The sequence below is a fragment of the Equus przewalskii genome, chromosome 8 (genome assembly GCF_037783145.1).
Source record: "Equus przewalskii isolate Varuska chromosome 8, EquPr2, whole genome shotgun sequence".
Classification (NCBI taxonomy): Eukaryota; Metazoa; Chordata; class Mammalia; order Perissodactyla; family Equidae; genus Equus; species Equus przewalskii.
In genome coordinates, this window is record NC_091838.1 from 52,870,307 (window position 1) to 52,898,256 (window position 27,950).

Consider the following 27,950-nt stretch of genomic DNA (forward strand, 5'->3'; position numbering starts at 1 on the left):
TGCCAAATGAACCTCAAACCTCGGTGGCTTGCTATAATAATTGTTTATTTCTTGCTCATATTACATGTCCAACTGAGGTTGAAATTGGGGGGAGGGGCTCTGATCCACATAGTTTCTTCAAAGATCCAGGTTGTTGGAGATGGTTCCACCATCTCGTAGCTGCACCATCTGGAGCAGGTAGTGAATGTCCTTGGTTGCTGAGGCAGGGGCAGAGGCATCTGGGGTGCAAAACATTGGCTGTTTTACACAGAAGCTGTTCTTTACACAGGTGAGTGTAAAACACATACATCACTTCTGCTCAGTGTTTGTCAAAACTAGTCTCGTGGCCCTGTTTCAGAAGTTAATGTGTGATTTACATGAACTACAGATGCAAAAACACTTGGAAGAACTATAAAGGAGCAGAGCTCAAACACAGCTCATAACTGAAAAATACAGGTTTCTAAGCCCCACTCTACAACCCTGGAATCAGGATCTCTGGGATATAGTTGGGGAATTTGCATTTTTAAAAATGTTCCACAGCTGATTCTCATTATCAACAGGAAGCTACTGCTGTGAACAAGGAGTGTTTTTAAAGTAGAGGAAAGGCAACAATTAGATCTGTGGATTTAAGATTACACTGGCTGCAGTGCTGCAGGTGGATTAAAGAGGGGAGAAACTAAATGCTGGGGTATTTCATGTCACACAACATATAGGGTTTACTGAGCAAACAGAAATGCATGTGCTTATATATCATGCAGTGTGTTAGCAGGACCAGCTCAATCTGAGAGCCCAACAGTGTTGTTGTAAATTTCTCTGTATATTTTAAGAATCTCCTCCCCACTCCTTCCTTCCTTGACTCCCAGGATACCAGTAGGTTAGGCACAAAGTGGTTGCCAACCAGTCCTTGTTCACTTCATTCAATAAATGTTTTGCATGCCACTGCTGCTGTTGGTGTTGGCTGGTAGAGCCAGTTCAGCACTCACAGGAGTCCCTGGATAAGGAGTGGGGAGTGAGGTAGGTGGGTGCGGCCTGTTTCTCTCTTGAGAGGTAGCTGGAAGTGGTCATTCCTTCATGCCTGTTAGTGCAGCAAAGAATCTGGTTATATTGCTGTGTCTACTGCCTCCTGTGAAGACTGAGAGTTGAGTAGATCTGCAGTGGGAGAAAATGACCAGTACGTGATTCTTTTGAAAATTAAACTTATCTGGTCAGTGCTGGATCATTTAAGGATTGACCAAAGGTTTGGGTTTCTCTCCTTTATGCTGCCTGGACTTTGGCTGATTCACCTGGCATTATTAGCATTTCTTTAAAATGGTGTTTGGGATGAGGAGGTGGGGAGTTAGGGAACCCCCATACACTTTGGAAAGAGGAACAGGTTCTCTTCCTTTCTTTCTTTTTTTTTTTTTTTTTAAGATTGGCACTTGGGCTAACAACTGTTGCCAATCTTCCTTTTTGTTTTTAAAGATTGGCACCTGGGCTAACAACTGTTGCCAATCTTTTTTTTTTTTCTGCTTTATCTCCCCAACTCCCCCCCCCCACCCCGTACACAGTTGTATATCTTAGTTGCACGTCTTTCTAGTTGTGGGATGTGGGACGCCGCCTCAACGTGGCCTGACGAGCGATGCCATGTCCCCACCCAGGATCCGAACCCTGGGCCGCCTCAGCGGAGCACGTGAACTTAACCACTCGGTCATGAAGCCAGCCCCTCTTCCTTTCAAATATTATGCTCAGCACTTACCAGTTTGCTGCTCATGTACCATGGCTAAAATAAATGGAATATTGATAGAATTTGGCATTACTGCCCAGCACTTTCTTTAGGAGAGATAGATGGACTGGTAGGCAGGTTCTCTTTTCATTGCCATGCTTCATTTGTCTTCTATTGATAGATCCCAGGGTTCAATCTCCTACCCTACAAACAGGAGGAAAAAAAAAAAAACAGAAACAAAACTACTTAATTACCAGCTATACATTGAAGCTGGAAACTGACATTTTGGCATAAAAGTAATAACTAGCAACAGGCTTAGGTTTCTCCCAAATTATTTTGTTCTTTGTTTTCCTTTTTGCATTTATATTTTTCTAATAGCTTTTTTAAAAATACAGAGCAGAGATAGGGAAATTATTTCTAATACATTCTAGGCTAAAACCTCTCCAAAACTATAACAAAATATAACTTTAAAATATTTGCTATTAATACCTAAGGTTAATATATTAAAATAAAGCATTTAATATACTATACATCCAAATGTTTCACTTATCAGCTTTTTTTAGATTAAGAACATGAACACAATTAAGAAGTTGCAGCAACATGTAACTCTAATTTAGAATTAAGAGAGAAGTGGAACAAGAGTGGAGAGGAAGAGTCAAGAAAGATAAAGAGACAGAGGGTAGACTACTTCATGGCTATGCATGCAGTCCCATCTATAGAAACACACACTCTACTATAACCCCACACAGAGTACAGGCAGAGAAAGAAACCTGCCATAGAAAGAGAATATGCATGTTTGTCTTCATGGCATAATACTCCTCTTTGGGGATTTTGATTGGCTATTGACCCTAAAGACTTTTAAAGCCTTGTTAAGTTTTTACAACTTCAGTCATAAATGTTAATATCTCTTGGCACTTGTTCAATGAGCTAAGTGAAACTGACCCAAAGTCAGAAGTTTCCACATTCCAGGTACAGAGTATTTAGGCCTGTAATTATATAATTGTAATAATATTCTTTGATAGGATATAAAAGTAATCCTGAAAAAATTCTATAGTAAGTTGATGTGAGTTATTATGATCTAAGTTTCAATTATAATTCTCAGTGATGGTATTCCTGGATCTTTGCGTGTCTTGATTACTTATATATGTTATTTCTGACAAGTGTGGTAGTTGACACTTTTTAGACAGTTTTCAAATTAAGAAAAGTTACTTGCTTTTAGTAGGGTTTGAAATGGTTATATCCAGGGTTGGCAACTACTAGAGGGTAATTTGTTTTAATGAATATTAAGCTCTTTCCCATTCTATTGAAAGGCCATATTAAATCTTTATCATATACTCTTTAGAGCTTTGATCCTGGTTGTATCCAAACAACAACCTATACTCTTCCTCTCTGTGGTAATTTTGAAACAAGTGAGAGTCCCATATGAAAAACAGTTTGAATGTTAGCGTAACCCTTTTAGTGGAGAAAGAAGCACTAAGGCTTTGAATAAAGAAAGGGTTATTGTCAAAGGTTAATCTGGCTATCTACCAAGTTAGGCTTTAGGTTTACTAACAGCCAGATGTACTAAGCAAATAATAGATTCATTCCTTTGTTTCTTAACACTAATAAAACGTCTTTGCTTAGTGTCAGTCCACTTATTGATTCTATCAGTGATTCTGCTTATCACATCAGAAATTTGAGTGTTGACATTTCTATCCCATAAGATAGTTGCCAGCTAGATATCACATGATTACCATGAAGTGACAAACTTGTCCTTGACAAATGAAGGCAAGATAAAGATTTTCCCAAACAAACAAAAGCTGAGGGAGTTAATCACCACTAGACCTGCCTTATAAAAACTGCTAAAAGGAGTTCTTCAAGCTGAAATGAAAGGATGCTAATTAGTAACATAGAAACATATGAAAATATAAGAGACACTGGTAAAGGTAACTATATAGTCAAATTCACAATACTCTAATACTGTAGTATGGTGGTGTGATTAACTGTAGTAAAAAGTTTAAAGGACAAATATTAAAAATAACTATGGTTACAATAATTTAGTAATGGATACACAATATAAAAAGAGGTAAATTGTGATATCAAAAATATAAAATGAGGGGAGTAATAAAAGAGTAGAGACTATGCTATTGAAATTAAGTTATCAGCTTAAAGTAGACCATGTTTTATTTAAAATTCATGGTAATCACAAAGCAAAAACCCACAGTCCATGCTCAAAAGATAAAAAGAAGGGAATCAAAGTATACCACTATGGAAAATAATCAGTTTACAAAGGAAGATAGCAAGAGACGGAGAAAGGAAAAGGGAACTACATAACAGCCAGAAAACAATAAGATGGCATTAATAAGTCCTTACTTATCAAGTCCTTACCCACTACTTTAAGTGTAAATAGATTAAATTCTCCAATCAAAAGGCATAGAGTGGCTGAATGGATAAAAAGTAACAAGACTCAATTATATGCTGCCCACAAGAGACTCACTTCAGCTTAATGAACACACATAAGCAAAAAGTGAAAGGATGGAAAAGGATATTCCATGCAAATGGAAACCAAAAGAGAGCAAGAGTCTGCTACACTTATAGCAGACAAAATAGACTTTAAATCAAAAACTATAACAAGAGACAAAGAAGATCATTATAAAATGATAAAGGTATCAATTCATCAAGAAAATATAACAATCATAAATATAGATGGACCAAACATTGGAGCACATACATATATTAAGAAAATAGTAACATCTGAAAGGAGAAATAGACAACAATACATTAAAAGCAGGGGACTTCAGTACCCCACTTTCAACATTGGAGGGATCAGCCAGATAGAAAATCCATTAGGAAACACTGGTTTTGAACTATACTTTAGACCAACTGGACCTAACAGACATATACAGAACATTCCATCTAAAAGCTGCAGAATACACATTCTTCTCAAGCACACATGGAACATTCTACAGGATAGAGCATATGTTAGGTCACAAAACAAGTCTCAGGAAATTTAAAAAGGCTGAAATTATACAAAGTATCTTTCCATACCACAATGATAGGAAACTAGAAATCAATAACAGGAAGAAAACAGGAAAATTCACAAATATGTGGAAATTAACACACTCTTGAACCAATGGGTCAAAGAAGAAATCAAAAGAGAAGTCAAAAAGTTTCTTGAAACAAATGAAAATAGAAACACAGTATACCAAAACTTATTGGATACAGCAAAATCAGTACTAAGAGGGAACTTTATTTACAGTGATAAACTCGTACATTAGGAAAAAGAAAGAGCTCCAATAAACAACCTAACTTTATACCTCAAGGAACTAGAAAAACAACAAACTTAGCCCAAAGTTAGCATAAGGAAGGAATTAAAGATGACAGCAGATAAATGAACTAAAGACCAGGAAAACAATAAAAAAGATCAATGAAACTAAGAGTTAGTTTTTTGAAAAGATAAACAAATTTGACAAACCTTTAGCTGGACTAAGGAAAAAGGAGAGATGACTCCAAGAAATAAAATCAGAAATCAAAGAGGAGACATTACAACTGATGACACACAAATATAAAAGTTCATAAGAGACAACTATGAACAATTATATGCCAACAAATTGGATAACCTAGGCAAAGTGTATAAATTCCTAGAAACATACAACCTACTAAAACTGAATCATGAAGAAATAGAAAATATGAACAGACAAATAATGAGTAAGGAGATTGATCAGTAATCAGAAACATTCCAAAAAAAGAAAAGCCCCAGCCCAGATGGTTTTATTGGTGAATTCTACCAAACATTTAAAGATTTAACACCAATCCTTCTCAAACTCTTTCAAAAAATTGAAGAGGAGGAAACACTCCTAAACTCATTTTATGAGGCCAACGTTACCTTAATATCAAAGCCAGATAAGAACTCTACATGAAAAGATAACTGCAAAACAATACCTCTGATGAATATAGATGTAAAAATTCTTCACAAAATATTAGCAAACCAAATTCCACAGCACATTAAAAGGATCATACACAATGATCAAGTGGGATTTATCACTGGGATGCAAGAATGGTTCGATGTATGCAAATTAATAAGTGTTATACACCACATGAACAGAATGAAAGGTAAAAATCATATGATCATCTCAATAGATGCAGAAAAAGCATTTGACAAAATTCAGTATACTTCCGTGACAGAAACTCCCAATAAATTGGGTATAGAAGAAATGTACCTCAACAAAATAAAGGCCACATATATGTCGAGCCTGCAGCTAACATCACACTCAACAGGGGAAGGGTGAAAACTTTTCCTCTAAGTTCAGGAAGAAGACAAGGATGCCCACTGTCATCACCACTCCTATTCAACATAGTACTGGAAGTTCTAGCCAAAGCATTTAGGCAAGACAAAGAAATAAAAGGCATCCAAATCTGAAAGCAAGAAGTAAAATTGTCTCTGTTTGCACATGATATGATCTTATACATAGAAAATCATAAGGCTCCATGAAAGTACTGTTAGAACTAATATATGAATTTCGTAAAGTTGCAGGATACAAATCAACATAGAAAGTCAGTTACATTCATATATGTTAGCAATGAACTATCTGAAAAAGAAATAGAGAAAACAATCTCATATACAGTAGCATCAAAAACAATAAAATGCTTATGAACAAATTTAACCAAAGAGGTGAAAGATCTCTACTCTATAAACTACAAGATCTTGATGAAAGAAATCAAAGAAGACACAAAAAAAATCGAAAGGTATCCTGTGTTCATGGATTGAAAGAATTAATCTTGTTAAAATGTACATAGTACTCAAAGCATTCTGTATATTCAATGCAATCCTCACCAAAATTCCAATGGCATTTTTCATAGAAATAGAAGAAACAATCCTAAAATTCATGTAGAACTTCAAAAGACCCCAAATAGTCAAAGCAATCCTGAGAAAGAAGAATAAAGCTGGACACATCACATTTCTTGATTCCAAACTATATTATAAAGTTACAGTAATCAAAACATTATAGTACTGGCATAAAAACAGACACATAGACCAATGGAACAGACTCCAGAACCCAGAAATAAACCATGCATGTATCATCAACTAATATTTGACAAGGGAGCCAAGAATATTAAATGGAGAGAGGACAGTCTCTTTAATAAATAGTGCTGGGAAAACCAGATATGCACATGCAAAAGAATGGACCCCTATCTTACAACATACACAAAAATTAACTCATAACAGATTAAACACTTGAAACTGTAAAACTCCTAGAAGAAAACAGGGAAAAATCTCCTTGATATGGGTCTTGGCAATGAGTTTTTGGATATGACACCAAAAGCACAAGCAACAAAAGCAAAAATAAATCAGTGGAACTACAATAAACTAAAAGCTTTTGCATAGCAAAAGAAACAATCAACAAAATGAAAAGTCAACCTAAGGAATGGAAGAAAATATCTTCAAACCTTTTATCTGATAAGGGGTTAATATCCAAAATTTAAGGAACTTATAAAACCCAATAGCCAAAAACCAAACAATCCAATTAAAAATGGGCAGAGGACCTGAATAGACATTTTTCCAAAGAAGACATACAAATGACCAAGAGGTTCATGAAAAGATGCTCAACATTACAAATCATCAGGGAAATGCAAATCAAATCACAAAGAGATATCACCTCACCTGTTAGAATGGCTATCATCAAAAAACAAGAGATCATAACTGTTGTTAAGGATCTGGACAAAAGGGAACCCTACGCACTGTTGGTGGGAATATAAATTGGTACAGCCACTGTGGAAAACAGTACAGAGGTCCCTCACAAAATTAAAAATAGACCTACCGCATGATCCAGTGATCCCACTTCTGTCTATATATCTGAAGGAAATGAAATCACTATCTCAAAGAGATATCTGCACCTGCATGTTCACTGCAGCATTACTCACAATAGCCAAGAAATGGAAACAACCTAAATGTCCAGCATTCGATGAATGGATAAAGAAGACGTGGTATAAATATCAATGGAATATTATTCAGCCATAAAAAGAAGGAAATCCTGCCATTTGCAACAACATGGATGGAACTTGAGGGCATTATGCTACGTGAAATAAGTCAGACAAAAAAAGATAAATACTGCCTGATCTCACTTACATACGGAATCTAAAAAAACTGAACTCATAGAAACAGAGAGTAGAATAGTGGTTGTTAAGGCCTAGGGGTTGGAGAAAATGATGAGATGTTGTTCAAATCGTACAAACTTACAATTGTTTAAATACAATTGTATTTACAGGTGGAAAATAAATATTGTAATTTTTTACAATTGTAAAATCAATAAATTCTGGGGATCTAATGTATACCATGGTGACTATAGTTAGCAACACTGCATTATATACTTGAAAGTTGATAAGATGGTAAATCTTAAATGTTCTCAGCACACACACACAAAATGATTATGTGAATTGATGGAAGTGTTAACTGACCTTACTGCGGTAATCATTTCACAATATATACTTGTATCAAATCATCATGTTGTATATGTTAAACACACTATGTTTTATATATATATAAAGAACCAGCAATTCCACTCCTAGGTATATACCAAAGGAAATTAAAACATGTCCACAAAAATATTTGTACATGGATGTTCATCACATTATTCATAGCAGCCAAAACATAGGAACAATCCAAATGTCCATCAACTGATGAATGGATTAAATAAAATGTGACATAGCCATAAAATGGAACATTATTTGGCAATAAAAAGGAATGAAGTACTAATATATGCTACAACATGAATAAGCCTCAGAAACATTAGGCTAAATTAAACAGGCCAGATACCAAAAACCAGATATTATATGATGCCATTTATAGGAAATGCCTATAAAAGGCAAATCCATAGAGACAGAAAGTAGATTAGTGGTTGCCTATGCCTGGGGGCAGGAATGGGGAGTGCCTTCAAATCGATAGGACCCTTCTTTTTGGGGTGACAGAAATGTTCAAAAATTAGATTTTGGTGATGGTTTAACAACTATGCAAATAAACTAACAACCATGGAATTGTATGCTTAAAACAGCTGAATTACATGGTTTGTAAATCATGTCAAAAAGGTATTTTTAAAATGAGGCAAAGAGTTGCTGGAGAGGCAGGCACAGCATATAAGGAAACTTTTCTTTTAAGATGGGAGGGATTTATGTGGATGATATAGGTAGGATAAGGGGGAAGAAACTGGAGGAGAGAGAGAGCAAAATAATACAACAGAGAAGAATAATAAGGCTGGCAAGTCGTAGACAACATAAAGCAGAATAAGATTAAGAATTAATTTGGAGAAGGAGAGGCATGGACAGGAATAAGGACTTCCTTCTGAGGCAAAATGTGGAGATGAGCTTGTTGTAGATTGAAAAGAAAAAGGGAAGAAAAGTGAGTGTTCATATTTGATGGCCTGTGATTTTCTGGTTCAGGTAGAAGGCAAAGTAACAAGTTCGAGTGATGAATTTGGTAACTTCAGGAGAGCGGTGACATTTCGGAACTAGACAACAAATGTGAAGAATAAAAAAGAAAGCTGATTATATGAGTAAAAGGATTTTGGAGACATTAGGGCTTAGCTGAGTTTAAATCAAAAATTGTAAGGCACTTAATCATCAAGCTTATACATTTTTCTCCAGCAGCTCTGGCTTTCCATGAAATAAAAGCAGAAAAAACTGATGGGTTAACTGCCCGTAAACCTTTATTTGAACTGGTAGAGTACAGGTTCCTGCTAAAGTTGGACCTAAAAGTGCAGATTTAATCAGGTATAAAAAACGCTAATTTGATATGTTTATTACAAACTAAATGGCAAATTTCAAGATGTAATACATATCTTAGAAAAAGAATTTCAATTTAGTTAATCAGAATTAAACTTAAGTCATTGCAATTCGATTTTTAAAGTTTACTGTGCCTCTTTGAGATCTTAGAAGTGGTGCTAAGCATGGTAATGCTTCCTTATCAAATAGAGATCTCAGAAAAACCAGGACCCACTTACTGTCTTACCAAATGGGCCTGTAGGAGGTAGAGAAGGAAGTCTGGACCAGTGCTTTCCTAAGCAGCACATCTAAACACGCGGATGATTGCTGAATAGGCAGATTCCTGAGTCCTTTCTCACAAACACTGTGAATTACAATCTAGGGGTACAGCCCTAAAGTTCTATATTTTTAACCAGGTATAAAGGTGATGCTGATGTTAGAATGCTGAAATTTGCCCAAACTACTAAAAATTTAAGCTGAAAATGGTGATGGTGGGAAAAAGATCCAATGATTTAAAAAAGAGGGGAGGGGGGAAATCTTTAATAGTTTTGTAGAAAGCTTAAGTTCCTGAAAAATTTTCTGGACTTTATTATTTGGTATGATTAGCTGTTCAACTTCCTAAGTAATTCAAACTTTTCCTTCAAATACATGAATAAACTGGTAATTCCGAGAAAGAGGGTTTATTTATTTAACGCGTGGGAAGAACTAAAAGAGCTATAAACAGGTGTGAATTGAAACCAAGAGAATAACCAGATCTCACAGGACACGAAATCCGGCAGTAAATCTCTGTCAAAAGTCAGCGCGCTTTCTCGGCCTGAAGGAGCATAAGGTTGCACACTAAGCCCGTCTGTACCTTGCCTGACAGGACAGATTCATGCAATGTCAAACTCTAACATCAGCTCATAATGCCACAACGAACTTACAACGTGACTAATGCTGCTTTATTTGACGAAGAGGGTCTCATAATGCTTCCTAAGGAGTATTTTATCCTTTAGGGTTGGTTTTATTTTACCTATAACTGCATTTTTATCTTTAACCTTCCTTCCTTCCTCCCTCCCACCGCACACCCCCCCCCCCGCAAAATTACAAGCTGCAAAGTTACCCCGTCCCCTAACACACACACACACATACACACACACAAACTTTTTGACACTGCCCTCCTAGTCCCCCAGACTCTGCAACTGCAGCAAAGCCTCCCTTGGGCCACTTTCAGACCCGGCTCTGCCCTTTCCCGCAGTCCCGAAAGTCCGGTCGGGTCCGGGCGGGGCGGGGTGGGGCAGGCCTGCTCCATTGGAGTGGGGCGGGGGGGGAAGCGGATGGACCGATTCTGCTTGCCTCAAAGCCGCCAGCTTTCCGATCCAGCTTCTGTTCCAGGAAGAATGTACCTACTTCACAAGCTAAGTTTTCCCTGACTTGGCGTCTGGAAGCGATCAGAAAAACTTTTCAAAACTTTGGCCAGCTTCTGTCCCCCCGACGCGTAGTTCCCGATGGTCCGCCCCGGGCAAGGCTCGGGGCGCCCCCTCCCCCTCCCCGCCTCCTGTGAGGCGCGCGGAGCCGCCGCCCCCGTTGAGGGTCTCACGGGCTGACGGGCGGGCTGGCGGGCGCGCAGCTAGTGGCCGCCGCCGCGGTAACCGTCCGCCTGCTCGGGCTCTGCCCCACGGCCTGCCCCGCCGCAGCATGGACTACCTGACCACGTTCACGGGCAAGAGCGGGCGCCTTCTGCGGGGCACGGCCAGCCGCCTGTGGGGCTTCGGGGGTGGCGGCGAGGCCCGGCAGGTGCGCTTCGAGGATTACCTGAGGGAGCCCGCCCAGGGGGACCCCGGGTGCGGGGCCCCGCCCCACCGGCCCCCGGCGCCGTCCAGCCCGGAGGGACCCGGTGAGCCCAGCCTTCCTTCGCCTCCCGCGCGGCCGACCGGACTGAGGGCGGGGGGAGGCGGCGGTCCGGGCGCCGGGTGGGGGCGCGGTGGCAGGTGTGCCTGGGCCGGCGGCGGCGGGGGCCGGGGCGGCGGGAGGGCAGGACGCGGCCGGCTCGGGCTCTGGGCGCGGAAGCGTTGCTGCTGGCGGCGGCGCAGCCCTTCCTGCTCTGCTCTTCCTGCTTTCGGCCCCGAGATCGAGCTTTCTTGCCCCGCAAGTCTGTCAGGGGTGCGCGCCCTTCGTTTGCCCTCCCCCTGGGAGGGGACTGGTGAGCCCCTGACGCCGGTGGTTTGGGTCCTGGAATCAGTGAGGACACCGTGCCTGGCCTGTTTTGGGTTTGGCTCAATGTTTTTCTTAGATACTTGCCAACTGTTGGAGTCACTTCAGCACTTGCTTAGTACTACATGGCAAGAGAAAATGCTTCACTTACGCTGCAACCGAGGTGACTTTTGTGTCCTGAGGTGACAGGACCTAGAAACTTTTTTCTCAGTTACCATTTATCCTGACTGTTATGTTTTTATTTATTTTTTTAATCTTCATGGCTTTGTACCATTCTTTAAAAAGAGTCAGTCGTAGTGGCATGAGATTGATATCTTATGGACAAGCCTTGCTGAAGAACTATTAGCATACCGCATATCGTAACTTGTCCAGTATCTTTGGCTTTCTCTAAAGTGGCAGACCTCCCCCTAGTCTTTTATATTTTGTCTTATTTTTGTTACTTGTAATGCGTTTTGGTGTTATGAGAGTAAATTTATGAGTCTTAGAGAGTTTAGAAAATAAAGAAAAATACAAAGAATGTAAAATCTATCCATAATCTCACATCCTGCCATTCGTTTGAAAGCAGTGGAACAGTGAGGACATCTATTAAGCTGTGTGTATGTGATTTAAGCTTTGAAGAAACTTGAATATTAAAATCCAGTTTAGCACGGCTCCTTTTAATAAGTTTTCATACTTTACATAAAATATCTTGTCTTTAGAATTCCTGTTTATGGAATTAGAACATGAAAAAGGGAGATACTTTGTACTTTGAAGGACATTAACCAGATGCTCAGTCGTCTTAAGCGTGGGACCGGGGATGAGTGCTGGAACTTTCAAGTATTGTTAGAAAAAAGGATTTTTTTTTTTTAATGAGTCTTCAGTTGCCTAATTGAAAGCGGTTGATATGTGACCAGCCTCTAACAGATGGAGAATTGAGAAATATGTGGTGGAGCTTAACCAGGAAGGAATATGGTCAATATTTTAATAAATATCCCCAAACATATACATCCAACTCATTCATGCAGAAACATTTATTGAGCACACTGCCAGATCTGACACTCTCCTTCAGAGTTGCTTCAAAATACTATACAAATTCCTCTTTAATTGAAGCAACCTTATGAACCCATGGCACATTGTTTAATATTCATGGTGCCCCCAAGTCTCTGACACAAGTGAGAGAGGCTTTGTGATGTCACAGTTATGACCACAGTGAGGTGGGCAAGAACATCCTAGCGTTAACTGGCCGAAAGAATTTGTACAAGTTACTTAATCTCTTTGGGCTTATATATTCTTGTTTGTAAATGAGGTTGATTGGATGATGCCAGAGTTTCTCAATTCTAGAGCTCTTTTTTATTTGCAACAGAACTGATGAAAATGATTGGGTGGTAAGCTAAAAGATAGCATTTGGAAGTAAAAACCTAGGTCTCTGAAGTTATACCTACAGAGTTCTGAAGGCAGTTCAAGAAAGAAGTGCCCCAGCAATAATTTGATGACCCCCTGCCATTCTTAGAAGAAGTCTAGTTTCCTAGATTGACTCCTTTGAGAGATAACATGTATATATACAAGTAAAAGATAAATGGTTATTAATTTCTAGCCAGGCTTTGCTTAAAATGAGAACTCTTTTCTTTGCAGCTGCTTACCAGATGGGTTTTGACTATAGGGTTTCTCTTTGCATTTGTGTCCTTCAGAATGAATATCTGTCAGTCTGTTTGAAGGCTTTCTTCTGCCCTTTCCGCTTGTGACTAGCCTTATTTCAGATTTTTATAACAGCTGCTTAAGTTTCCTGTTGCCTGTCACCCTTCCTTCACTTCTTTGCAATGTCCTATGTATTGTGCAGTATTTCTGTACAGACACTTCCACACATGTAGAGTGGCTGCACTCCAGGACCCCATTTGTTGTTAGTGATCTTGCCCCTCACCATTTCATGTTCAGTAATAGTGTTGATAAAATAGTTTCACCATTAACAGATCAAGGATGAACCTCATAAAATTTTGGTCAAATGTTTCTGGTCTTACTCCTTTTATAAACAAACCACTTACCAGACTGTTAGTGTTACTGATTCCTTTACTTCTCTCCAAGGTGGCTGCTTTTACTCTTACCAGCTTTTGGTGTTCGTTGAATCCAACATTATAGTCCCCTCAGGAGAACCATAATTAGGACTTAGACACATTAAGGAGCTTATCACACCGTTGCTGTAGTTAATAACATTGGAAAGGAAACACCTTATAATACAATTCGTTTTCCTGCTTAAGAGTAAATTATGATTTGATTCAGACAGTATTTTTGGGCCTTGAGTATAGCTCTTGTTTGGAAGCATGACCATAATAAGCCTATAATGTGTAGCCTTTAAAAGTATTTGCTGGGGGCCGGCCCCATGGCCGAGCGGTTAAGTTCATGTGCTCCGCTTTGGCGGCCCAGGGTTTTGCCGTTCGGATCCTGCGCACAGACGTGGCACCACTGGTCAGGAGGTGCTGAGGTGGGGTCCCACATAGCACAACCAGAAGGGCCTACAACTAGAATATACAACTACGTTCTGGGGGGACTTGGGGAGAAAAAGCAGGAAAAAAAAAAAAAGGATTGACAACAGTTGTTAGCTCAAGTGCCAATCTAAAAAGAAAAAGCATTTACTAGATAATATGATAATAAATAAGTGTAAATAAATGTTTAGCAAGTTTAGAGTCTCAACTTACTGTACTATAGTTTTTATCATAAACTGACCTGTTATGTCGACTCTGTTTTCTCATTGGGTGACAGTATACTTTAAACACATCTCAGTCCTATTGAAATTTTCTTTAGTTTACTTTTAGCACTTAAAACTTATCTTTCAGGGGGAAATGGCAACAGGAATAATAGCTGCTAAGAACATTTCCTATGGGACAGGCACTAGCAAATGTTTTTATTTACTCCTAATAACAACTCTGTAAGATAGGTACCATTATTATCCCATTTTTCTGATAAAGAAACTGACCCAGACAAAGAAATAAGGGATGTAGAATCCATTTGAATGCTACCTTTATATTTATAAGAGTTATGGCCCTGTCAGATGGGGGGAAAAAGTGAGAAGAATCAGAATTCTATCATGTATGGTGTTAAAATTAAAACAAGTTAGATTAGATAAGAGATAGGATGGATTGTCATTGAAATTTCTTTAGAATTATAAAGTTATTGAAATGACCAAAGTGAAAATGCAAAATCCAATGAAGGTGTTAGACAAGTTAGGTGTATTTTAGGTTGGAAATTGCAGATGCAAATTATTTAGAAGAGTTAGATAGTGGTTTATCTTGAAGGGAGTCTATCAGGAAAGATCAAGTGCCTCTAATTAAAAGATTTGGAGTACCAGATGTTACAGTAACTATTAAAAAAAACAACTCACAGCGTTCGTCAGTGATGGAGGAAGGTAACCCTTGATGTCCGCAGTCTTAATCTCATTTCCTAAGGTGGGAGGTAGAGGGGGAGACGAATCTCTTCTTGATAAACAACCTGAGTGTGCTCTGATGGTAACTCCAAGTTTGAGTTCATAATATTGTTTCCTTAGTCCAGAGGTTCTCAAGCATGAGGTAGATTTACCTATTTTAGAATTGCTGCTCATCTTGCAGGATAGCTGAACTGAAGCCTTTTGTATTACCTGTGTTTTAGAACAAAACTGCCTCTGAGTAGTTGAGGCTACAATAAAGCAATGATTCTCAAACTTGAGTGCCTCAGAATCACCTGAAAGTCTTCTTAAAACAAAAATATTGGACCCCTCCCTCAGAGTTTCTGATTCAGTACTTCTAGTTTGGGCCCCATAATTTGCATTTCTGATAGTTTCCCAAGTAATGCTGGTGCTGCTTGTCTGGGGACCACACTTTGAGAATCACTACTTTCCTTAGTGGGTAAGTCTTTTATCCATGGTCAGATTTGAAATAAATATAGAAATGATGAAATTGATTAAATGCTTAGCTTTGATATTTTTATATTAAGTTTAGGAATAATCAATGTATTTGATCTTTAGAATATTTGTTATACTTCAGAGAATTAGGCCCACTAGAGTACATACAAATTAGCCTTGTGAATCTAATTTAAAATGAATACTTGTGTAATTACTTTTTGACTTGTGATTTTAAGTTCAAAGGTGAAAGTATTTGGCTAAATTTAGAAACTATTGGAATGATTAAGAGAAATTAACATTCATGAAAGTTATTTAAAGTTTTAAATAAACTTTATTGTAGGGGCCAGCCTGGTTGCACAGTGATTAAGTTCGTGTGGCCCAGTGTTCACAGGTTTGGATCCCAGGCACGGACATACACACCACTCATCAAGCCATGCTGTGGTGGCATCCCACAGACAAAATAGAAGAAGATTGGCACAGATGTTAGCTCAGGGCCAATATTCCTCACACACACACACAAATCCCTTTATTGTAATGTATTTCCTAGAGTTAAGCTCTTAGAATTGTTTACTTGTTAGTGGCAATTAAAGTGTTTAAAATAGAAATTAGTAAATTTATAAATGAAGTTTAGTGTATGTTAGAGAATTTACCCAAGATTATAAATAGGATTATATAAGGATATTTAGTTTCTGTGTGAGTTGATCAACTATCAACAGCACCTTAAAAAGTGTGTTAAAATTTACCAGATTTATAACTAGAATTCACTTTATAGTTGAAGGCTTAAGGGAAAACTTGGTTTTTGTGTTTGTGCTTCAATAAATCAAACATTAATTAAAAAGTAAGGTAACTGCAAATAATTATTTCCTGTGTAAAAAGGCTCCCTTCATGGCCACCAGCAAACTTACATTAAGAGACTCTTGATTGATACATTTTGTTGAATGAATAAAGGATACTAGTATCCAAAAGGGGCATGGTTTAAGGTCAAATTCACGTATTAGAGAAAGGCCAAAAATTTGCTTTTGTTTTCTGTCAATCAGTGAAAAAAGGGAAATGTGATCAGACATTAATTACAGTGTTCCTAAAATAAAGATAAACCTGTTGCTTAGGCAGGAAGGAGAAACACAATTATTCCTGACAGTGAGAAAAAAAGAAAAAATTCTCATGGAATTGTAATATAGCTAAAAGTATCCTCCCCATCTTTATAGTAAACACAGATTCTAATTTCAAAAACCTGTTTCTTAAACACCATTCTTTAATGCAGCTTAATGGTGTAACAACAAAATTCAAGTTAGTAAAAGCAGTTCTGTGCAAAGCCAAAGCAGTTAATCCAAATAGGCAGTTATCTCGTGTTATGTCTTAACTGAGGGGTAGGTGCTAGTTTATAAACTATATATTTTAGGTCATATAGTCAAGACTCTAGATTTTAAATTTATTAGAGCAGTGCTACTCAATATAATTTTCTGCAATGATGGAATTGTTCTGTATTTGTGTTATCTAGTGTGGTAGCCACTAGGCAAATGTGACTAATAGGCACTTGGAATGTGACTAGTGAGGGATTGATTTGAGGAATTTGGATTCTAGATTCTATATCTGCATTGTCCAGTATGGTAGCAACTAAGCATTAATTTAAATTAATTTGTCTAAATTAATTTAAGTGAAATTAAAAATTCAGTTTTCAGTCTCACTGCTCACATTTCAAGTACTCAAAAGCCACAAGGCTAGTGGCTACCATATTAGACAATGCAGATATAAAATATCTCTGTTATCACAAAAAGTTTCATTGGACAGCATTGTTCTAGAGCAATGGATCTCACCACCACTGACTGCACATTAGAATTCCTTGGGTAGATTTTTAAAAATTCTGATGGCAAAGCCCCACTCTAAGCATCGGATCTCTAAGATCTGACAATAATCAAAAAGTAGATCATAAATCAAAATCTTTTTTTTTTTTTTAAAGATTGGCACCTGGGCTAACAACTGTTGCCAATCTTCTTTTTTTCTTAAGGATTGAGACCTGGGCTAACAACTGTTGCTAATCTTTTTTTTTTTTTCTTCTGCTTTAATCTCCCCAACCCCCCCATACACAGTTGTATATCTTAGTTGCAGGTCCTTCTAGTTGTGGGATGTGGGACGCCACCTCAACGTGGCCTGACGAGCCGTGCCATGTCCGCGCCCAGGATCCGAACCCTGGGCCACCACAGCAGAGCGCGCGAACTTAACCACTCGGCCACGGAGCCGACCCCCAAAATCTTTAAGTTCACCCAGTTTTAAGTTTCTCAGGTGATTCTAATGTGTAGGTAGGGTTAAAAACCACTATTTTCCTTAATAATGTTTCTCTCAATCAAATTGCTGAGTCTTGATGAGTTTAGCAGGGTTTTGTTTTTTACTTTCACAAATGCTTTGGGCATGCACCTGTTTTATGATTTAGGTTAGGAAAAGAGATGCATGTGTAAATTGTATGCCAGCCTCTGGATAGGATTGAGACCTTAAGAAAACTGAGCTGATGATGAAAAGTTCTTGAAAAGAAGGCGTGTTTACATGCTTGAGAGAGAAATGCTGAAGGTAGAATCTTGGTATATTTGCTTACAGTCTTTTATAAGAATTTTTTTTCTTTTTTTGGTAAAACTGATGCATGCTAACTATGAAGTCATACATTGCAAAAATTTAAGTTTAAAAGCCACCTCCAATCCAACCATCCAGAGACATCATTAATATTAGGGTAGGCATTATTGTCAAGATCTAGTCTATCTATCTATCTATGTATATACACATATAGAATGATGCATGGATGGTTAGAAGGAAAGAGTGACTGAAAGATAATATTTGTTTGCCATATGAAAGTATTTCCCTAAAAGGTGTGTCTAAAGCAGATTCTGAAAAAATATTAAGAGGTTCGTATTATCGTTACATTCTTGCTTCAGTTTTAGGTGAGATATATTTAACTCTTTGAGATGACATTATCAGTTTCATCTCCCATAGCCTCCCCACCTTCTAATGTTTACTCATTATATTGTTTTTACCTTTCCCATATTTGTAACATTCACATTTTTTCAACTACATTTTAATAACTTTTATTGTTCAGTATTCCCCACTAGTCCTTTTGACATGTCCTCCTCATACCTGGAGTTTTTATTTAGATACAGCTGGCATAATTTCAGTCTTATGGGCATTGAATAATGTTTCAGGAAAGAAGTCTTAAGCAAGCTAGAGTTCCTTGTTTACCTAGTATGTAGGTGATTTGCTTTTTATGCATGAACTCCTGCAGAATCCTTCATTTATTTTCCAATCACTGTAATTTAACCAGGGAGCAGAAATGAGAATGACCAGATTTGTGTGCACACATATGTGTATGTGTAATACACTTTTAGGAATTAACGTCTTCCCTCTATGCTCCATGTTGATGGAGCAGCCACTATATAGAATAGCCCTGGTCTTGAGATAGAGGGAAAAGAGGGCTCATAAGTACAATGTTGAGTCTTAACACTTCTACCTGGAAGACTCATCAGTTCTGTTCATGTTTCATTGGGCAAGGCAAGTCACATGGCCATGTCTGACATCAATGGGATAGTACAGATTATTTTATATTCCTCCCCAGGGAGGAATACAGGACACTTAGTAATGTAGTCTATTACAGTGATTACTTTAGAAAACAATTATATTGATTTGACAGAGATTTAAAAATTGCTAGTGTTACTGTCATGAGTAGGGAGTTATGTATGGAAGAATTTCTTCTGTTGGTTATTCGGTCTGCAAGTTTGATCCTTTTAAAAGCTCTAGTTGCTTCTCAAATTTATTGTACATGCAAATCAGTCATGAATCAGTAGTTCTGGAGTGAAGCCTGAAATTCTGTATTCGCAGTAAGCTCCCAGGTGATGCCAATGCTACTGGTCCTTGGAACACACTTTCAAGTAGCAAGGCTCTATAAAACTTTATATCAGGGACCATTTTAATTAGAAGCGGGCCACCAAAAGTTTCCTTGGCCAGCTAGAGGAAAGAGGCACTACAGGGGAACAAGTAATGGATAGGAGACCAGTGGGAGTGTAAGGTGTTACCAGATAAAGGGAAAGATGATCATTGAGAAGGGATTAGTTGGATGCTTCACGAAGATCAAATAAAATAAAATTGAAAAAGCCCATCAAATTTGCCACTTAGTTTATTCTCTTTTGCCAAGGCAGGTTTAGTGATCTGGGAAGAGAAGCCATTGCAGTGCATTGTGGAATCAGTAGGAGGTAGTGGAGTAAAGACAGTGAAAGTAGACTCTTATTTCCAAAAGTTCAACTGTCAAAAGAAGTAGAAAGACAGGGGGATATCTAGAGGAGGGTGCTTACAAAGTTGAAGAAAAATTGGGGGATTTTTTGGTTTGATTATGGATAAGGAGTCTATAGCAAGTGAAAGGTTGAAAATATAGGCATTTTTTTCCTATACTACCTACTGTAGAGGATATGAGTTAATTAGAAAAGCTATTATCAGCATTTCTTTTTAGTTTAGATGCTTTTAAAGTTTTAAAATCTATATTATTGTGTTTGAAAATATTGACTTCCAGCTCAGTGTTTTTAGATCATGAAACTTATCAGTAGCTGCTACCAAAATTATAATATCCACTTATAATATGGGTCTTTTAATAGATTAAAACTAGATGTCATACTGTTTTCATTTTTGATTTCCAGGCTTGCTTTCTTCCTCCAGTTTGCCTTTCATTCTATTACCAAAATGATCTTTAATTTAAAGTTCTGATACTGCTTTGTCAAGTCTCTGCTTAAATATTTTTTAGGACTTCTGAGTCTGGTAATAGCAAGCTAGATAATTTGAAATATCCTGAGAATAATTTAAAAAGCTGGTCCAAAACAAAACAATTAATTCTATCGAGGCTATCAGAAAGCTAACTGATATGACTAGATTAGGATCTGAGTGAGGACAGAGGCCCAAGGAAGAGCAGCTCCAATTTGGGATTGCTTTTTCCCTGGGGTGAGTGTTGATTCCAGAAGCAGGAACTGAGAGATTAAGAGGTGCTTTTGACAACTGTGGATAAAAGGGGACAGGGACAGAGTACAAGACCCACCACAGGGCAGGGGTGAACTCTTCTCACTTAGGACCCCAAAATGCTCTACCTTAGAGTACAGAAAAACAAGTAGCTAGGCTCTTGTGGGATGATACTCAGCTTCAAATCATCATTCCTATAACTTCATTAACAAGATCTGGCATTGTTAGTGTTCTCAGGTGTTTGCAGAAGCAAATATTAATCCTTTCTGGAGAAAACAGCTTTTTCTATGAGTCAAATTCTGTCTACAGACAATTTTGCAAATTTAGTATCCAACACACAAAATATAATTAGGCAAATGACAAGACATCAGAAACAGCAGAGAATATAAACAGATCCACAGGAACTCTGGATGTCATAGTTATCAGATTTAAAATAGATGTGTTGAGAATTTTGTAGAAAGGTAAGATAAAAAAGAAAAATGGATATTCTAGAACTGATAAATGTAATCCTCCAAATTAGGGCCTTTCTGGATGTATTTTACAGCAAATTAGCCACCACAGAAAAGAGAATTAGTGAGTTGAAAGATAGGTCAGAAGAAAATATCCCAAATAGAGAAGGACGAAAGAATGGAAAATATAGGAGAGTGTAAGCTTACAAGATATAATAAGGAGTTCTAATGTATGTATATTTGAGTCCCCAAAGGAGAGAAGAGCGAGAATGGGGCAGAATTTAATGAGAGAATGAGTGAAAACTTCAAAACTGAGGAAATACTTTAATTCACAGATTCAAGCATCCCTACAAACTCCTAGTAGAATCAATATAGATCCCACCAAAGATGAAAAATCTTAAAAAGGATCAGAACAAATATTCAATGAGGTAGCAATAAGATTGACAGTTGATTTCCCAACAGAAACAGTGGAAACTAAAAGGCAGGGGAAAATACCTGCCAACCTAGAATTCTGTTCCCTGTGAAATTACCCAGAGATGCCATAAAAATGGTAAATATGAGGGTAAAACTAAATGAATATTTACTGGCTTGAAAAATGTCTTATACTGTTTTTTAGATATATATATGTAATTAAAGTATCTAATAACAATTGTATATAAATCTTGGAAGTGTTAAACGTCCTTGCATTGTCCAGGAAGAGGATAAAAGTGCTAGTTAAATATTAGATTGTGGTAAGTCAGTAATTCAGGCTGTAATTTCTTGGACGATTGCTAACAGAATCTTTAAAGAATGTATATATTCCAAATTAATGAGAGAAAAGAGAAAATTAATAAATAATACTCCAAATGAAGGCAAGAAAGGAGAATAATAGAACAGGCAAATAAAATAGAACAAATAGGCAAATAAAAAGGCCCTGGTTTAGAGAGACATTTAAAGCAAAAAGGTAAAGAAAGGCTGAAAGCATGTAGAAAGAAAAAGCAAACACTAATGGACAGAAAGTTGATATAATTAATATCAGACAAAGCAGACTTTAAGGCAAAAAGTATTCTGAGGAAAAATTCAATTTACTAGGAAGATATAACAATTCTTCATTTGGATGAACCTAATATCATGGTCTCAAAATGTAGAAAGCAAAGTAAAGAGACTTATAAGGAACCAAATAGCCCACAATCATAGTGGTGAATTTTAAAGGCCCCCTCAGTAATTTACTGAATAAGCGTACAAAAGCAAATCAATATGGATATAGAATATTTGAATATGATGCATGTGGAGACAGGTGTGTGTGTGTGTGCATACACACACACGCACACACACAGATAACACTACCCTATAGTACAGAATCCACATTGTTTTCAAGCACATATGGAGCATTTACTAAATTTACATACGCTCATAAAGCAACTTTCAACAGATTTCAAAGGTTTGAACTTCTTTAGAGTATTTTCTTTCACCACAGTTCAATTAAGCTAGAAATCAGTAACCAAAAGATAAATTTTAAAAATTGTCATAGATTGGCAAATTAAGCAATATTCTCCAAATAGCAAAACAAGAAATTAGAGTAGAATCATATAATATTTTGGACTGAATTATTAAAACACAGGTATCAAAACTTGTAGGACTCAGTTTAGATGGGAATTGCTTTAGATTACATATATTAAGTTTCTGCTTTTGGTGATGATGGAGTAAAATCTAACTCCCTTGCTCTTTCCGATATACCAAGATAACTATATCTCAGAGAAAGTTGTGTATATTCATTTATCTATCAAATATTTATTGAACACCTAACTATATGCCAGGCATAATATTAGGTGGTGGATATATAGCAGGTTTTCTTAACCTCATCAGTATTGACATTTTTGCTTTGTTATGGGAGGACTGTCATGTGCATTGTTTAGCAGTATCCATGGCCTGTACCCACTAGTTGCCAGTAACACTTTCCCAGTTGTAATAACCAAAAATGTACCTTAGTTTGCTCCATTGTAAAATGGAGGTAAAAATGATACCTGCTTTATAGAGTTGATGAACTAGGTAAGGTAATAAATGTGAAGTGCTTAGAACAGTGCCTGGCATGTACTAGGTACTTGATAAATGTTAACTATTATTTTGATGATTAAATAAATCAAAATTTGTATATATTTCTAAACTGTAATAACTTTTATGAGGAGAAAGAATAAGACCTCTCCTCTTTGTACTCCCAATCTAGATTCATATTTTGCTGACAACTGACTTTAAAAGGGTATTATAAAGTTACTTAGTAAGAGACCAGACTATGTGACAACTGTGATCACTTTCAGTTCTCAAATATTGTGACTTTGTGATTGTATTTTCATATTGATAGAAGAGAATGATCAGTTTATTTCATTGTGCTTTGGTACTTATATTTATGAATAAATGTTTTAATATTGGTAATTAAAATTTAGAACTATTTTATAATAAAAATTGTTACAAAATATTTTATAATTTTAGGTTATTAGAGTGAATATTTTCAATTCGTTTCAAACTTTCAACTGTGGAAAGCTGTTATATTAGTTTTCTTGCTCTGAACTTCGCTCCATGGCGCACTCTTAAAAACGATGGAGCAATTGCAAACTTGATTGTGGTTAAATGTTTAATGAACTCTTGAGATTGAGAAACTAATGTTAGGCAAGTAAATGTAGACTAATGGTAACTCCTAAAATCAATTAAGGAGAGATGTGTTTTATTAGTTAAAAGTAGTCTATAATTGTATTTTGCATTGCTTAAGAAGTTTAAATTGCAAAATGAGGAAAGTGTTTTTGGCTCCCTCTGCTGTTTATGAAATAGCAGAACTAAATAACTATTTAAAACTTTATTTTAAAATAGTTTTAATGTTTTATTATTAGAAAATCAAATTTAAATATATGCTATTCAATGGAGAAAAGTTAGAATATAGCGATAAGCAAAAGTAGTATTTCTTTCCATAAGAATTGTACCATTTTGCATTCCCGCTGTAAATGTAGAAGAATGCCTCTTTTTCTACAGCCAAACAGTATATAGTCAAGCTTGTGAATTTTTTCCAATCTGGTAGGTAAGATGGTATTTCAGTGTAGTTTAAATTTTCATTTCTCTAATTATGAGTTAGATTGAACATATTTTTATATGTTTAAGGGCCATTTTTACATCCCCTGTGAATAGTCTGATCATATCTTTTGCCTATTTTCGTGAGTTTTCGTTTTTTTCCCCTCAGTTTTTAAGAGTTCTTTAAATATTTAGGATATAAAAGTAGGATATTCATATACATGGTTTTTTTTCCCCCTAGAGTTGTAATGGCTGAACCATAATTCTATGCATACTTTTCTTTATGGAAAAATTAATGCCAATTTATAAGAATTGTGGAAGTTCTAGATACAGTCAGGTTGTTGCTTCAGAACATTAGTGCATTCAAATTGGATGCTTGCCGTGTGTCAGACCTTTTGTTAGGTGCCAAGGAGGCATTGTGAAACAAAGCAATCATGGTGTTTTGTAGATTACAGTTTAGTGGACGAGATTTAAAAAAGAAACTTATAACTGTGCCAAATGTTATGAAGGAGACATAAAGATGTTATGTGATTGATAACAGAGACTTGGTTTAGCCTGGGTGATCACGAATGTTTTAGGACAGCTGTTTTAAGCATTGCAGAGTCAACTGACTTTTTTGGGATTCAAACTTGATTATTAATGTTATTTTTTTTTATTATTAGTGCTTCATTAGAACCATGCACCCAACTGAGCTAATTAGGTACATATAAACAAATTCTAGCATGGTCAAAATGTCAATTAAGATTAGATAGGAGGAGAACAATGAACTAGATAATTTCTAGTTTATTTGGGTTTAGGTAGAACTAATGTTTTCTTTGAACACTATCGTTTTAATCTTATAAAATGTTGGGAGTGAATATAGCATTTTGCTATGTTTACTATCTTGAAGGTTTAGGTTTTTATTAGTTTTTTAGAGATTGATTTTAATCATTCTAAATTGTCTAAATAGGAGTAGTATTTTTTCAATTCAGTGCAATCATTGTTACATGAACTATAGATGAGAAAGTTAACACTAATGCAAAATTTAAACTGAAACACATAGCATAATCTTGATGATAATGACGTGTTCAAGTGAAGTGTCTTGATAAGCAAGTGAAAAATAGTTGACACTTTATTTGAGATGAAATACACAAACGTGTGTTTATATATGGAAGCATATCTTATTTTACTTCATGGTATATAAAAAAGGAATTTAATAATTTAAAATAATTCCATAGAGAAGATTCTATCTTTAACTATGATTGTAGAAATATAAATATTTTCTCCTGTGAGGACTGCTGATACATTTTTCAGACTTGGTTTGGTTAATAATAATAATAATATATATCTTCAAATATAGTTTATTATAATTGAGTTAGATGTGTTGAAAGAAATGATCCATAATTTAGTTTTTAATAACTTCCTTTCTGTTGACAGTTACTATGTTTTAAATTGACTTCTAGTTATTATAGTGTTTCATACTGGTCAGTTCCTAAAACAGGCAGAGAGGAAGTACATTTGCTTTTTTCCACTGTTGGTTGTATTTTAGAGCCGAGAACCCCAGGGAACAAACTGTTATTACTGGTAGATCTAGTAGATATGTGTCCAATGAGCTCTGTTTAGCAGTCTTTGACATTACTCTGAAAGGAAAATGAATTTAATAGGAGTTTTACCTCATCTTTTTTTTTCAGACACTGGCCAAAAGAAGACCCTAGACAAGAAAGATGGGAGACGAATGTCTTTTCAGAAACCTAAAGGCACTATTGAGTATGCTGTAAGTTATTTGCTTTTGAAAAAGCTGATTTATCTTTGCAATAGTCTTATTTTGGACATTCTTTGTTTATACTATAAATAAGACAGGGGTTATTAATTGCCTTATTTTAAAAAATCTGTGCTTCACTTTTGATAACTTTTTTATTAATAATAATATTTGAGTTCTTGATTATATTTTAGGATTTTTTTTCTTGAAGAGAAATTTTATTGTGTGATACAATGATAGTTATTCCAGCAAATTCAGCGTAACATAGATGATAATTTACTGGGAGTCAAAGTTCCTGTGCTCCAATAATTTTTATTAGGTCAGGCTTTTAGGAAAATAGTTTTTTAAAAATGTGGTCTTCATTATATTCCCGGAAGTGCTAATGATAATGAAAATGGCAGACAGAAGACTTAAAAAACAAGTTGATATTAATATTCCAGAATAACCTCTCACATTAGATTATTTGCAGTGATTTATACCTAAGTTTATTTAGCTCTGAAAATGGGGCTTTCTCCTATGTTCTATCCTCAAATCTCCCTGGAGTCAGCTTTTCACGTTTCTGGATACTATGAAAAATTGAAGTGAGAAATTAACTTTAGTCTGTAGTGTACTGCTTCTTTTATTAAATGTATATATTGTTTATTTAGATAGTGTTAACATGTTATAAAGCAATTTTTTTAGCTCAGCTCAATTTTGTATTATTTTGTGTTTTTCTAATTGTTTGTGTAATATAACTGTATTAAGAAGGAAATAGCAATTTTAAACAATTTATGCATTTGTGTCATCATGAAGCAGTCTTGATTTGAGTCTTATTTTCCATGAATCCTTAAAATTGAACAAATTTTCAAAACTTTGAGTTACACTTGTTTTCCTATACTGTATAATTGACAATTCGAGATTTTAAGTATTTAAAAAGGTTAGGAACCATGTAGTTTAGGGTAGAATTATATTTACTACTATCAAAAGAATTTCTTCTTAAAGCATGTTATAAACTTAAATTGAGTGTGCTTGTACCCTCTCTGCATGATTGAGAAATTGAGAAAATATGTTCAAACAGTAAAATATTGGGTAATATAATTTAATGTATTCATTAGCGTTTATTATTAAGGCATAAGATTATAGGCATGAGGCATAAGATGTTATCTACACATGTAATCATGTGATTGTGAAGAACTGTAAAAGTTTAGTTAGTTTTAAATTCAGGAGTTTACCATTCTTTTATTGTAATTCAATAGAACTTGCATTACCTGTAGCAAAATTAAATTCAACTTAAGGACCATTATTTTTAGTGGAAGGTTAATTGAAACTTGAGAATATTTTTTTTCTTAATGTTATAATTGAGCCTTGAGAAATAATCAAGTATTGATCAACAAGGTTATAAAACATCTGCTAGCACTCTTTGTTTAGACTTTATTTTTTTAATTCTATGTTATATTCCTTATGCCAAATTCTAAAAGAAAGAAACAAATATGATTGTAAAATTGAGTGAGATATTATTGTCTTATATTCTGTTCTTATTATAATTTGTAAAATCTTCATATAAAACATGATTTTTGTATTTAGGAAAATATTTCCCTATATTTCTCTTAAAATAAAATATTTACTATCACAAAGTACTCTCAAACTGTCTTTGTTCTAAAATATTTATGATGTAGCTTAAATCTATTTCCAGACCCCCTAAATATAGTATAAATTAGTTTGTATTTTAGGTAGCTTTAAAGTTAAAATCATAATATGTGTGTGTATATATATGCATGCACACATACTGTTTTTAATTGTAAAATCACTTTCACTAGGAAAAGTAGACCTTGAAAATGCTATACATTATCATTTTCTTCCTAGTTAATGTAATATCCCTATACTTTTCTACTGAAAAAGCTTTCTCCAAGGTCACTAATGATTTTTTAATTATCAAACCCAGCAGTCTTTTCTTTGTTGTTGCTTCCTGCTCATTGTTCCTTCTTTGTGGTTTTACTTTTCTTCTTAAGGTCCTTTAATAGTTCTCTCAGGAACTGTGAATGGATAGTCAGGCAATGTCTGAAAAGTCTTCATTGCACCCTCATTCCTGGTTGTTGAGCTGTCTGTAGATTATTAGGTTGGCAGTTACTTTCTGTCAGCAGTTTAAGTATATAATCCACTGTCTTATGTCCCTCTGTTGCCTTTTTATTTTTGTTCATTTCTAGACGGTCTTTATTCTTTTTTTAGATTGTTTTTGAAGTTTCCTCCTTGTCTTTACAGTTCTGCAGTGCCATTATAATAAGTCTAGATTCAGACAAATTTTTATCTTGCTTA

General features: G+C 36.0%; 1 protein-coding gene and 1 long non-coding RNA gene across 20 annotated transcripts in view; one reads left to right on the plus strand and one right to left on the minus strand.

Moving 5' to 3' along the window:
- OXR1 (oxidation resistance 1) overlaps positions 1 to 27,950 on the plus strand; it is a 458,416-nt gene that overhangs the window by 365,952 nt on the left and 64,514 nt on the right. For 9 of the 19 annotated variants that reach the window (XM_070630802.1, XM_070630806.1, XM_070630803.1 and 6 more), the window contains one exon: positions 25,591 to 25,673. In XM_070630802.1, coding sequence (XP_070486903.1) covers positions 25,591 to 25,673 — 83 coding nt within the window. Of the gene's footprint in view, positions 1 to 10,712; positions 11,292 to 11,399; positions 11,772 to 12,787; positions 12,973 to 15,391; positions 15,460 to 25,590; positions 25,674 to 27,950 lie in introns of those variants that run through there. The other 10 variants (XM_070630814.1, XM_070630819.1, XM_070630811.1 and 7 more) reach the window with 6 other exon arrangements.
- LOC103558466 (uncharacterized) lies at positions 29 to 4,578 on the minus strand. Its single transcript, XR_011543139.1, has 3 exons — positions 4,441 to 4,578; positions 1,715 to 1,885; positions 29 to 218 (listed from the first exon to the last, which is right to left on the minus strand). It is a non-coding gene; the product is annotated as an uncharacterized lncRNA (long non-coding RNA).